The 13,718-nt window shown below is 46.4% G+C and overlaps 1 protein-coding gene across 1 annotated transcript in view; it reads right to left on the bottom strand.

Moving 5' to 3' along the window:
- Nucleotides 1-13,309, bottom strand: part of SIAH3 (siah E3 ubiquitin protein ligase family member 3) — a 195,231-nt gene extending 181,922 nt beyond the window's left edge. The window contains exon 1 of the mRNA XM_007947832.1: nucleotides 13,103-13,309. Within this exon, the coding sequence (XP_007946023.1) occupies nucleotides 13,103-13,237 (135 nt within the window). The 5' untranslated portion in view covers nucleotides 13,238-13,309. The remainder of the gene's footprint in view (nucleotides 1-13,102) is intronic.
- Nucleotides 13,310-13,718: the final 409 nt, after the last annotated feature.

The following is a 13,718-nucleotide window of genomic DNA, read 5'->3' as shown; positions in this document are numbered from 1 at the left end:
CACCAGCCACTCCTCGGAAGGAAGGTTGGGCATTCCTACTTCTGTAGTGATACTGCCTCGGAAACCCAAGGAGGGGTCGCTATGAGTCGGGGCCAACTCGATGGCAAATAACAACAACAACAATCCCATTACTAGGAATATGTCCTAAAGAGGTGAAAGCCAGGATGTGAACATTCATTGCAGCACTATTTACAATAGCAAGGAGATGGAAACAACCTCAGTGGTCATCAACAGATGAATGGATAACCAAAGTATGGTACATACACACAATGGAATTACTTGTTGTTGTTGTTGTTATGTGCCGTCGAGTCTGACCTGACTCATAGTGACCCCTCCTTGGGTTTCCGAGGCAGTATCACTACAAAAGTAGATTGCCCCATCTTCCTTCCGAGGAGTTGCTGGTGGGTTTGAACCACCAGCTCTCTGGTTAGCAGTCCGGTGCCTTAGGCACTATGCTACCAGAGCTCCTAATGGAATACTAGGCAACCTTAAAGAATAATGAAGAACCTAAATCACTTCATAATGTGGATGCACATGGAAAGCATTGTGCTGAGTGAAATAAGTCAATCACAGGAGAACAAATATTATATGAGTTTGTTATTGTAAAAAGTCAAGGAAAGGTTTACACAGGGAAAGAAATTTTCTTTGTTGGTTACCAGGGATGGGAGGGGAAGGCAAGGGAGGAAAAACAGATGGCTAATTAAGAGACAAGTTTGATATGGGTGAAGGGATTTTAAAAAGAAAGAAAGAAGATTAGCCATTAGTTGATAGTTTTTGAAGCTAGGCTATAAGCACATGGGGGTTCATTGTACTAGTCTTTATTTTTGTTTGGAATATTTTATAATAAAAATAAATGAACATAACGTTAGCCTATTACTTAGATAGTGTTCTGCATTTCCAATGTGCCAATTAGCTCCCACTGTTACTGAGAAGAAAGCAGGGGGTGGATAGCACAATAAGCAAGGTAAGCATGGGCTTATTTGTGCTTACTTACTAATCTGCAGTGACAGTTTCACATGTTTTTCACCACATCCTGTGCTTACCTTGCTTACTGGTTACTCCATCCCTGTCAGGGATCATACATTTGAAAACAGACTTTGTTCTGTAGGAAGATGCTGTGGGTGGGGACAGAGACAGATGCCAGCCATACCTAGAAGGAGAATCTTTGATGGGAAAAAATGTGAAATTGTTCACTATAGATTACTAATTAAGCACAAGTAAGTCCATGCTTACCTTGCTTATTAGGAACTCTGACACTGGAACAAAAATAATCATATGTCCCAGATTTGGGGGTCAGCCCCAGTTTCTGACAATCTGTCTATCTGTCAAATCAGGTCACTCATTTTTTAAAAAATAGTCATCGTGCACCAACTTCCTTTTCTGCAGGGTAATTCTGAGTTGGACATTTAGGTAAAACCATTACCTATATTCCCCTGAAGTATTTCATGCAAGTCATAATTTTTAATGAGTCTGAATTTGGAGCGCTGGCTTCTTTGGTCCTTTGGAGAAGCTTCCAGTTCTGTGATCAGGAAGGAGAGACAGCCTAATATAAAGGCTAAAAGCATGGGCTGCACTGTATTACTCACAAGATGTGTTCTTGGACAAATCACTTAATCTCTCTGTGCCTTAACTTCCTCGTTTGTAAATAGGGAATAGACATATGGCATTGTTTTGAGGATTAAAGAAAAAAAGTAATTCAGGTAAATCACTGAGCACAGTGCTTGCTGGCACTTGGCAAGCGCTCAATGACAGACAGCTAGGTACCTGCTGCAGAGTCAGCTGTTACTCATAGCAAACTTACGTACAACAGAGTGAAATATTGTCCAGTCCTGCTTCAGATCACCAGCGTGTTCCAGTCTATCATTGTCACTGTTGGGCCAATTCATCTCACCAAGAGCCTCCCACCCCCTCGCTCACCCTCTGCTTCACCAAACATAAGGTCCTCCTCCAGCAACTGGGCCCTTCTGATGCCACTTTCAAAGCAAGCCCATTGGTCAATACTCTGTTGTGATCAATAGAGTTTCTGATGGCTGCTTTTTGGAAGTAGACTGCAGGGCTTTCTTCCTAGTCTATCTTAGGCTGGAAGCTCCACTGAAACCTGTCCCCCATGGGTACTCCTGCTCATATTTGAAATACTGGTGACATAGCTTCCAGCATCAGAGAAAGATGCAAGCTACCACAGTATGACAAACTGGGAGACAAGTAGTGGAAGTGCTTAATAAATGTTGTTAGGTACCATCAAGTTGATTCTGACTCATAGTGAGCCCATGGGACAGGAGTAGAACTGTCCCATAAGGTTTTCTTGGCTATAACCTTTATGGGAGCAGATTGCCAGGTCTTTCTCATGCAGAGCCTCTGGGTGGGTTTGAATCTCCAAACTTTTGGTTGCACCCAAGCTCTTAACCACTGAGCCACCAGTTCCCCTTCAATAAATATTCACTTACAAACAATTATACCAACACCCAAACCAATGATCAAATTGACTGCCATCAAGTCAATTCTGACTCATAGCAATCCTTTAGGACAGAGTAGAACTGCTCCATAGGATTTCCAAGGCTGTGAATATTTATGGAAGCCAACTGCCTCATCTTCGTCCCATGGAGTGGCTGGTAGGTTTGAATCACTGAGATTTTGGTTAGCAGCTGAGAGCTCTAGTCACTATATCACCAGAGCTTCTTTATACCCACACAAACAGCCTTAATTTGAGCTCCCCAAAAGCAGGGCCTGAGATGAGAGCTTGGATGCAGTAGTTTATTTGGGAGGCGATAACACAAAGCAGGAGGAAGGGAATAAAGTCACAGCTGTACATCATGGCGGTTCAGTTCCATTGGGGAACATAAAGAATTGCTCCCAGGACTGATCACCACCAGCTGGAGCATTCGTGTGTGGATCTGATGTACATACACACAAGGACAAATGAGACAGGCTCCCAGCTCACTATTCTTAAATGAAATAGAACATACTCAGTATTAGTCCTATGGCCAAGCAAGTTGGCTCATTTCTTTGTTGTGAGAGGAGAACCCTAAGGAAAGACTTATCGAGAAGTGTTTAACAACACAGGACTTTAAAAATTTTTATCTTAAAGGACTCTGCACAAACAGCAAGGAGTTCTGGTGGTGCAGCTGTTAAATCATCCAGCTGCTAACCAAAAGGTCAGTGGTTTGAACCCACCAGCCACTCCATGGGAGAAAGATGAGGCAGTCTGCTTCCGTAAAGATTTACAGCCTTGGAAACCCTGCAAGGCAGTTCTACTCTGTCCTCTAGGGTTGCTATGAATTGGAATTGATTGGATGGTAGTGAGTTTGGTTTGGTTTGGGCACAAAGGTCTGTATGACTTTGAGCAAGCTCTCTAATCTCTTTTAGCTTTGGTATTCTGCATAGTGGAGGAGGATAATAATATACTACTACCCTGTGGGAATTAAATGCATAAGCATTTAACACAGTTTCTGGACAGAGCATGCCTTCCATAAATGTTAGCCGTTTGTAGTTGTTATTATCATTGCTATTATCATGTGCATAATGCTCTGGTAGCATAGTGGCTAAGACACTTGCCTGCTAACCAGACGGCTGGCGGTTCAAACCCACCAGCCACTTCTCGGAAGGAAGGTTGGGCAATCCTACTTCCGTAGTGATACTGCCTCGAAAACCCAAGGAGGGGTCGCTATGAGTCGGGTTTGACTCGACGGCACATAACAACAACAACAACAACAACAATGTCTACATAGTAGAAAATGATTGTCTGAGGGTTTTAGGATGTGTAGCTAGGTTGGCCACTACAATACCACAGTATCCCCCCAATTTAAAACCAGTCCAATAGTCATGGAGTCAACTCCAATGCGTGGTAACCTCCATGTGTGTCAGAGAAGAACTGTGTTCCATAAGGTTTGTAGCGGCTGATTTCTCAGAATTAGATCTCCAGGGCATTCTTCCCAGGTGCCTCTGGGTGGCCCTGGACCACCAATCTTTCAGTTAGCAGCCAAGCACATTAACTCTTTGCATCACCCAGGGAGTCCACCTCCAATATTCAGACTGGAAACACAAAGTTCCAAGTGACTGCTTGCCTCAGACTTCTTGACAAATTCTTGGCCAAGTCTTAGGAGTTAGCTCTGAGGTGCCACGATGTCTGGTGACAAAGCTGGGTAAGTAAGCTAGACTTGCTGGCTGGTCTTTTATAAAATCTGAATATTGATCTGAATTTGGTTCCATCTCAGTGGTGCCCTCCCAAAGGCAAGCTAACCCCTCTCCATGAATGGTCTGCAATGGACCTTCTCAGCCATAGAAGACAAACTCCTGTTTCCTTCTGGAGGTTTCAGCTCTATGCAGGTGCCTGCCCCTTCCACCCTGTCCTTGTTGAAGTTCCTGGCACCACGGCTGGAGATAGCCCTGGAGAAAGCACTGCTTTCTTCTCTCACCTCTTTCTTAGGACTCAAAAAACACAAAAACAAACTCACTGTCATTGAGTCAGATCTGACTCATAGTGACCCTTTCTTGGGTTTCTGAGGCAGTATCACTATGGAAGCAGATTGCCCAACCTTCCTTCTGAGGAGTGGCTGGTGGGTTTGAACTGCCAGCTTTCTGGTTATCAGGCAAATGCCTTAGGTACCATGCCACCAGAGCACCTACTTAGGACTAAGGTTAAAAAAAAAAAAAGCTCACTGCCGTTGAGTTGGATCTGACTCATAGCAACCACTCCTTGGTTTTCCAAGGTGGTATCTCTACAGAAATAGATTGCCCAATCTTCATTTTGAGGAGTGGCTGGCAGGTTTGAACTGCTGGCCTTCTGGTTAGCAGTCACATGCCTTAGGCACTACACTACCAGAGCTCCCAGGACTAGGGCAGTTAGTCACAATCGGTGGGGCAGAAAGATCTTGCTCATCTCTGTTCCTCCTTCACAGTGCAGGCCACCAGATTTTGCAGTGCACAGAGAGTTGCATCCTGTGACCTTGCACCGCTATCCAGGGACCACTAAGGATCCAAGTAGGTTGGCATTTCAGTGTACATTGTGTGTGTGTGTGCACACAGACATTCAGGTTGGGTGGAGGGGACTATAGTGGTTGTTGTTGTTAGTCGCCGTGAAGTCTGCTCTGACTCATGGCAACCCTGTGGACAACAAAAGAAAACCACTGCCTGGCCCTGCACCGTCTTCACCATCATCAGTAAGCTTGAGTTAATTGTTGTAGCCACTGTGTATTTTGAGTGCCTGCCTATCTGGGGTGAGGGTGGGGGGTGGGGAGGGTTCATCTTCCAGTACTCTATCAAATAACGGTCTGTTGCTATCCATAATGCTTTTATTGGCTAATTTTTGGAAGTAGATCTCCAGGCCCTTCTTCCTAGTCTATCTTAGTTTGGAAGCTCTGCTAAAACCTGTCCACCATGAGTGACACTGCTGGTATTCGAAATAATAATGACACAGCTTCTAGCACATAAGCAATATGCAAACCAACACAGTATAACAAACTGATAGGCTGGTGGTAGCTAATGACAGTAGGACTCAGGAATTCTTTCTTCATTAGGGAGGGTCAGAGCCTCAGGATCCCACCTTCCCTCGATTCCAGAGGCCACAGCCCCTACAGAGCACCACCCTTGTCCCCTTCCCACATCACTCTAAGGGAAGCCGCTTCCTCACGGTACCAGGAACTGAAGGGCAGAGAGAAAACATAAAATCACATAGGTGCTTGCAGCTTCTGCCTAACTACCTCAACCCACCCTGATGAACCTCTCGGCAGTGTTGCTGGACCTCCACATACACGCCCTTTGAATGAAATGCCCCTCACAGAGCCACTTACCCATGTGCTTACCCGAGCTGCTGCTAATGAAAAGAGATCACGCATTAGGCATGAAGGAAGGTTTTCAGGCTGGATGGAGAAGGGGATTTATCTGTACGGGTCCTGGCTCTGTGAATGACAGGTGACCCAGCTTGCTCAGCCCATGTCCCACCACAGGCTCCTCTATCCTCCCATGTCCTCCAAGACCTATACTCTCTCCCACTGGACTTCTGGGCTCAGAATTCAAGCAGTGCCCTGTGCCTCCATTGAGCTAACCATTAAGGATGATTCCAACTTCCACATAAGACAAGAAGTTGTTGGGTTCAAAAATCTCCTCAAGGCCAGGGGAAATTCACTAATACCCAGAGCTTGAGGCATGCAGTAAGGGAGAAAGGCCAAGAAAGCAAACCCTGGCCACAGAGCCACTTTGTCATCACAGTCTTGTTACAAGTTAATGACTGGACTGGAGTCCACGGCAGTTGCTTTACTTATGTGAGCTCATTTCATCCTCACAACCATCTGAGAAAGCAGAAATGGTTATTCACTCAGCTGCTAATTGAGAGTTTAGCAGTTCAAACCCACCTGTGGCTTCGTGGGAGAAAGATGAGGCAGTCTGCTTCTGTAAAGATTTACAGCCTAGAGAACTTGGTGGGACAGTTCTATTATGTCCTCTAGGGTTATTCTGAGTCGGAATGGACTCCACAGCATCTAACAACAACAACAGCATAGAGGGGAAGCAGAGCCTTAAAAGTGGAAGAATCACTCATTGAAGGTCAACAGGCGTAAGTGGCAGAGTCCGATTTTGTGCTAAGGCCTGCCTCTCCTGAAGCATATGCTTTGCCCCTATACCCTAGTGCTTCTCCCTATGTTATCTCATAAAACTTGCTCGATGCTTTGGTCTATGGTCTTTATCATTTGAGTGTTAACATACAACGTGTAGACATTCATATTAACTGTATTATTTAAAAAAAAAAAAAAAAAGAGCCTTAGAAAAGAAAATAAAATTTATGGAGTGGTGAGGAGAGTAAGGGAAGGGGATGGTTTAGAGGTTCTGATCCACTGGCAGAATGTGGGTCGGGGAGGGAAGGTGACGGTAGGGAGTTTGTTCAGTCATAGTGCTGGCCTGGGGCAGAGGTACAAGAAGGGTGGTTTTGGTGACTTTCTGCCCTTCCAGCATGCACCTGAGCAAGGGACATTTAAACAAACAACAAAAAAAATTGCTGTCGATTTGACTCCCAACTCATAGTGACTCCATCAGTGGTGTCAGAGTAGAACTGTGCGCCATAGGGTTTTAAAAGGCTGATTTTTTTTTAAAGGTAGATTACCAGGTCGTCTTCTGAGGATAGACTCAAATGTCTAACCTTTCTGTTAGCATCAAGTGTGTGAACCATTGGCCCCAGTCAGCTGCACCACCCAGGTACTCCAAAGGACGTTTCGCTTGAGTCGCTTGGGTCACTGGGCAAGTTGACTTTGGATAAGTCCCTTCCCCTCTCTGGTCTCAGTTTCCTCCTCTAGTTTTAGCATTGTCCCCGTCAATCCCTGAGGCCCCTACAGGAGGAAAGATTTCCATTCTCCAGGTTGACTCCTTCTACATGACATTTATTGTCTAAACAGGTCACCGCTCCCCTTTGGGGAGCAGAGCTGGTCAGGTCAAGATGACTTTGCTAAGTACAAAGTACCTTCACAGACAGTTAATTTTTTTTTTTTTTTCCTGACTGTTAATTGCTAAAAAGTATTTTACCTTACCCCAGGGAGCCCATCCAAATAACTCTGACCTTTCAGTAAATTTCAAAGAAAAGCTTTCAGTGTGGGTTTTCTGATTTTCCCCCAAACAGTGCCTGCAGCTTGAAGAATCCTGGTGAAGGGAATTCCACAAAATTGGCTTGAGGGCTGCTGGGTGCATGCAGTATGGGGGTAATCGTAATCTGCTCACTCCTCCCAGCCGTGGCTTTAGCCTTCTCTCCAACTCAATCACCAGCACACTGCTAACCAAATTACTGCTAGGGGGTTTGGGCCTCCCAGTTATGTGACTCTGGAGCCTCATTTGCAATCACCATTAACCAGAAAAGCCGCATGACTGCTCTGTGCCCGTAGAGTCGAGTCGAGTGTCAAACAATATCCACAGAAACCGAGGGGCTGGAAGAGCCTTTCTAATAAAGCTCATAATGGGTGCATCACCAGTCTCAGGTCCCCTCCCTACGACTTCCCCAGAGCCTGTAAGGTGCTAATGAGCAGAGTACAATGGCTCAAGCCTGGGCAGAGGAAGGTGGTACAATGTCCAAAGGACTGGGGCTACACAGTCTGCAGCATAAGTCAGAGGTGGCTATGTCCAGAACTGAGCAGCCCACACACGAGCTTTTAAACAGTCTTGTGGGAAGCCTTTAACTGCTGTACAATAGGTATTCATGCTGAACACTCCAAAGGCCTTCTCTAAATCTCTAAAAACAATGCTCAGGTCTTTAGCTCTCATTCAGCTGCCTGCTGTGCTGTGTCAGGCACAGTTAGTGAAGGAGGAAAGCTGTGAAAGCCCCAGGGCACGGGGATTCGCAGAGATTATCCTATAAACATAGAGGTGATGTTTGACTTTGCCACCCATCTTTCCTCTTTTCCCCTCCTTTGACATCCCACCCTTACCTCCCTCCAGACAGCTGTCCACCAGCACCATCACCACGTCACTCAACACACATTTAGCCACACAGGTTGGTTTCAGAATGAACTGTACGTGGAGTAATGATACGAAAATGGCCCAGTTTTAGATTTAATATCTGTCAGGTGCTTAAACAGAAGCCATGATTCGCCCAACCGCCCTTCCCACCCCAAGTTCTTGTGTGCTTCCGTTTGTAGCCCCAAGGTTAATGGGTTACCACAGACTCAAGCTCAAGGGACCACAGACCAGCTAGATGGGATCATTAGTAGCCTGTAAGGGAGAGGTGCAGGCTTACCCCTGAGGCCTGGGTGGACAGGAGGGCACTGGAGGTCTAGAGGTGGTGCTGACACAGGATGGAGTCATCAGTGAGGCCTCTCAGAACTTTGCAGAAAGCATATGCCAGTCCTCTTCAGGAACTTGTAATTAAAAGGAGAAGCCAGCCCACCAGCCTCAGCTCAGCCACTGCTGTGTGGGAAGTACTGAGGACCAACCCCAAGGGGGTGCAGACCCTTCCCTGGAGATGCCTAGGAGCAGGGGCTGGGCTGGCCTAGAAGTCCAAGATACCCCTCAAAGTCACCTCTGCAGATTCGGCTGAAGAAGAGAGGGCTTTATAGAAGTGCCCCTGGGAGAGGAACCAGGAGAGAATGAGTTTCTTGGTTTAAAAACAAGCAGAGGACTCGAGGGAGATAGGAGTACTGAACCAGGCCTCGGACAGTGCCAGCCCGAAGCCTGCTGGCCCCGTTTCAGTAACCTCTATGAATGCAGAAGCAGAGGGCTGCCAGCGAGAGAGCTGTGTGAAGAGTGGGGAGGCATCATTCAGAACCTAAGACTGCAATGGATCCATCCCTATAGGCCTGCACAGACAGACAGACACTGCAAAAGCATGAAAATGGCCAATTTTCGACTTCATATCTGTCAGGCACTTAAACAGAAGCCATGATTCGCCCAACTGCCCCTCCCACCCCACGTGGGAGGTGCATTCCGTACAGAGGGCTCCCTGTGGATTCCTGCCCTGCCTGGGGCTTCCTTCTAGGAGGCCAGCTACTCTGTACCCCTCTTAATAAGGTTGGGGCTTAAGGAGTGGAATGGCTTTAACCTGAGTGTGTGTGATCCTGGGAAGGCTTCTGCCTTTCATTTGCAAAGAAAGGCATCTGCTTGCTTGAAGGAATTGCAGGTTAAGGAGTAAGAAGATTGAGAATGGAGGTGACCTATAGGAGCATGGTAAATACACAATTTTCTCTACTCAGTGAGTGAATTTTGATTATAACTCAGTACTCGCCTCGAGTGCTAAAGTATTGTTTGTATTCTCAAGAAAGCCTGGAAAGGACAAAATGCAGAAAAAGCCTTTCACGAAGAAAAACACAGGCTCTCCAGTCCCTCTTTGTAGCTTCTTGAACCCAGGAAATTGAAATCGCAATCAAGCTTGCCTTCACTCTGTCCTTGGTTACCATTTCACATACTGGCCTGTCATACAGAGTGTGGGAAAGCACAGCAGATCAATAGCTATTCCTGGTTAACACTTCACGGCTTTTTTTTCTTTCTAAAACAGGACACCACCCCCCCCCAACACACACACACACACTGATTGCAGCTTCTTATATCCAAGACATATTATCATGGTCTGTTTATGGAAATAAATGTTTAGAAGGAGCACTATTTTTTTTTTCTTTTGAGGTTTTTTGTACCTTTTAATCTAAAGATGGGGCTGCGATGCTTCCATAAAATTGTTGCTTTCATTCCTTGGCAAATGGCTGTTAACTCTCAGGTTTGAGAAGCATGTAAAACTTACTCGATGGGCCAGCTGGACCCTGGATGAGTGCCTGGTACTTGTAGAAACCTCCACAGAGGTGGTCTGGGCTGCAGGGGTCTCTCCCTGCCCGACACAGCCCTCTGTGAGTCTCTGCGTGCCGGGCTACACAGCCCTGCTAGCATTAGCAGTGCTCAGCTTGCTTTGTTTACCTGCAGTGACGCTCATCTGAGCAAAATCCTTAAGTGTTTTTTTATTGAAAATGATAAGCCACATGAGGTTGTATATGAAAAAGTGAACCACTGAAAATAGCCCCTCAAAGCACATGCCCCCTATTATACGAAGGCTAAATTAGCAGAAGGCTGGCGGTTCAAACCCACCAGCCACTCCTCAGAGGGAAAGTTGGGCAATCTACTTCCGTAGTGATACCGCCTCGGAAACCCAAGGAGGGGTCGCTATGAGTCAGGTCCGACTTGACGGCACATAACAACAAAGTTAGCTGGAAGCTTTAAGTGGCAACTTTTTAAGTTCCTAATGGCACTCTGGAGCAGCCAGCAGCAGATTAGTAAGGAGTAGAATTCTCGTCTTCCATGCAGGAGACCTGGGTTTGATTCCCAGTCAATGCACCTTAAGTGCAGCCACCCTCCATCTGTCACAGAAGTCTTGCATTTGCTATGATACTGAACAGGCGCTCCCAGTCTAAGATGGACTAGGAAGAAAGGCCTGGTGATCTACTTCCCAACAATCAATGACAAACCTATAGATGACAACAGTCCACTCTGCAGCCGACGATGGGGACGAAGCAGGAGCAGGCAGTGGTGTATTCCATCGTTCACAAGGCAGCTGTGAGTTGGGGACCAACTAGGCAGTAACTAACAATAATAGAACTCTAAAACATTGCAATAACATACTTTTTTTTTTTTTTTTGGTAGGAGAGTGTAATAGAGCATGTCTCCCTCTCATACAGCTTTCTAACTTCAAAAGCTGTGGAGGAGGCAGGACAGATATTTCTAGGCCCATTTTGAAGGTGAGGAAGGAAAGGTTGATGGAATCATTCAAGGTCACCCAGAGGGTCACTTTCTGGACAACCTTGACTCCTGGGTCAGGAAATCAGGACTACATACCAAGATCCAGTGAAACATGACTGAAAAAGACACACAGCAATGTACATTTCCTCCTAAACCCCAACATCTTAGCTTACCTATCTTCCCCTTTCACTAGCTCCAGTCAATGAACAGTATACATCCAAACTTCAGAAATAAACAATTGTCAAAGATATTAAAATGCAAAACAAAATTTCTTGCCCCAGGGAACAAACTAATACAAAGTGACAAAATAATGGACGTTTGCATGCGTTCTCCAAAGTGGCCATAAAATGGAATTCAGAATCATATTTTAACATGTACACCATACACTTGCTTTGTCAAGAATAATTGGTGGTGAATGCTCATTTATAAAACAAAGCCAGGAAGTGAAAAAGAAATAGTGAAATGAGGGAGGAGAGATATTGAGAGAGAGAGAATGAGATCTGATGCTTGAATGAGAGGCTGTGAGTCCGAAGCTTGGGCACTACAGAAAGCCAGTTCTCAGGTTGGGTGGGTGCACCATGGTAGCCCCAGAGCAGTATATTGCCCCTCCACCCAGGACTGGCCTTGGCATATGGCCCCAGAGACTTCCAGGAAACCCTGTCGGGAGGGCCCCTTTCAGGAATGACCTGCATGCTGTTGCTAAGTCTGACTAGCAGTTTATAAAGTGATGAATAATACGCCCCACACTCCCTCTGCCCAATAGTAGTGATCTGAAGTACAGATCTAGCCTGAGAGAGAGTTCCGGTGCTGCAGACGGCTCTTCCCCATGTCACTCAGCCTTTGGGTGAAGTAAGGACAGAAAAGCAACTCCCAAGGTGTCTCTTTCTTTTAGAGGGCAGATCCAAGGTTGCTCAGAGTTTCCCATTTGGGGAGTTCAGCTGTGCCCTTCCACCACTCCCTCTAACCCCACTGCCCTCCCTTTTTCCCCACCACCCCCAGGCAATGCCTCTTCATTTGGCTGCCCATCAGTTTGGGCTGGGCTGGGATGTGCAGCAGTCCTCCCATATTCCATATGTTGGCTCTCCCCTTAAAGGGAATTGACCAGAAGGCACAAATGCAGAGGTGGCGCCAGACCTTCAGCTCAGCATCCACAGGCAACACAGCACAACAGTCGCCTGTGGTGAGTCAGGCAACAGCAGCTCTGAGACAGTTTCCTTATTATACAATTGGAGCCAATGCTTCCTCCTCCTTTCCTCAGTGGAAGAGGCACAGCTAGCTAGTAGGAAGGAGATAGGTTGAACTCCTAGACACACACACACACTCATACGCACACATGTGCATGCACACACTCTCACACGCACATACATTTGCCCAATCTGACGACAAGGACAAACACTTTGCAGAAGGAGCACCTTCTCCAACTCCTGGGTCCCTGCCTCAGATCTATTCCTCAGCCCTGAAGATATTTCAGCCTCAGCCAGAAGGGGCTTCCAAAATCCATGTGCTTTAGTGCCTTTTCAAACACATGGAACAGACTGCAACGTCGGTAACTTTTCAAATTGCGGCTCCTGAGGACTTGCCTACATATATTTGAGCGAAAGATAAAAAGGTGCATTACTACTCTTTCCACCCCCCTCCTTCTGGCCCTCACCTCACTCTTAAAGCTGCAAGCTTTAAGGAAAGAAACTAGACTATCACTTCAGTTTTTCTTGCCAGGCAGGAAAACAAAATAATAGTAACAACACCAAGCAAGTGCCCTACATTGTGCTAGCACCAATGAATAAATGAATGAATGAGCATTTGCAAGGCGCTCCTGGCACACGCGCGGGAGGGGCAAGGGGTCGCAGACGCCTCTGGAGAAAGTGCTTGACCCTCCAACAGGCGCGAATATCAAATCAAAGAGCAAGCAACTCACCTTTAGGTTGTGCGTGGGGTTCACAACGCAGACAAGTTGCCCAGCAGCGGAGAAAACCCGTTTAGCCTTGTAGTGCTGGAACCGGAGGTGGATGAGATCTAACACAGCCCCAAAGCACTGGGTGAAGAAAAGCATCACAACTTTTGGGGGGTGGTTGGCACCGGGAAGCCGCGGAGGAAGCTGCGAGTCCGGGGGCGGTGGAAAGAGCGCAGCCGGCGAGACACTCCTCTCCAGCCTGGCTTAGCGCGCCTTCATATTCATCATCAAAATAAGACGGTTAGAATCTTGCAGCAGTGAGGCGGCCAATCAAAAGGACAGAAATGTTATCCTTGAGGTGCAGAGACAGCCAATAACAAATGCCTCCCCTACTGAAACTCCCTGATGAATTGAGCCTGGCGGAGAATGTATTATTGAACATTACCATAGATCAGCACATTGCATTTATCTTGTGATTACAGCCAGCCATACATAATGCTGGGGAGAGAGGCTGACAAAATTGATTGCTTAATGTGTCTCCATTTATTAATTGACTTAATTTAACATGAGAGCCTTTCTTAATGCCCTGGCAAAAACAGGAAGCGTTTACACCTCCAAATAGTAAAGCACCCGGCTCCAA

Source organism: Orycteropus afer, unplaced genomic scaffold, assembly GCF_000298275.1.
Source record: "Orycteropus afer afer isolate SDZICR_OR568_19922 unplaced genomic scaffold, OryAfe1.0 scaffold00194, whole genome shotgun sequence".
Taxonomy (NCBI): domain Eukaryota; kingdom Metazoa; phylum Chordata; class Mammalia; order Tubulidentata; family Orycteropodidae; genus Orycteropus; species Orycteropus afer.
The sequence above is the reverse complement of the archived record's forward strand: the minus strand, read 5'-3'. Positions and strand labels throughout refer to the sequence as shown.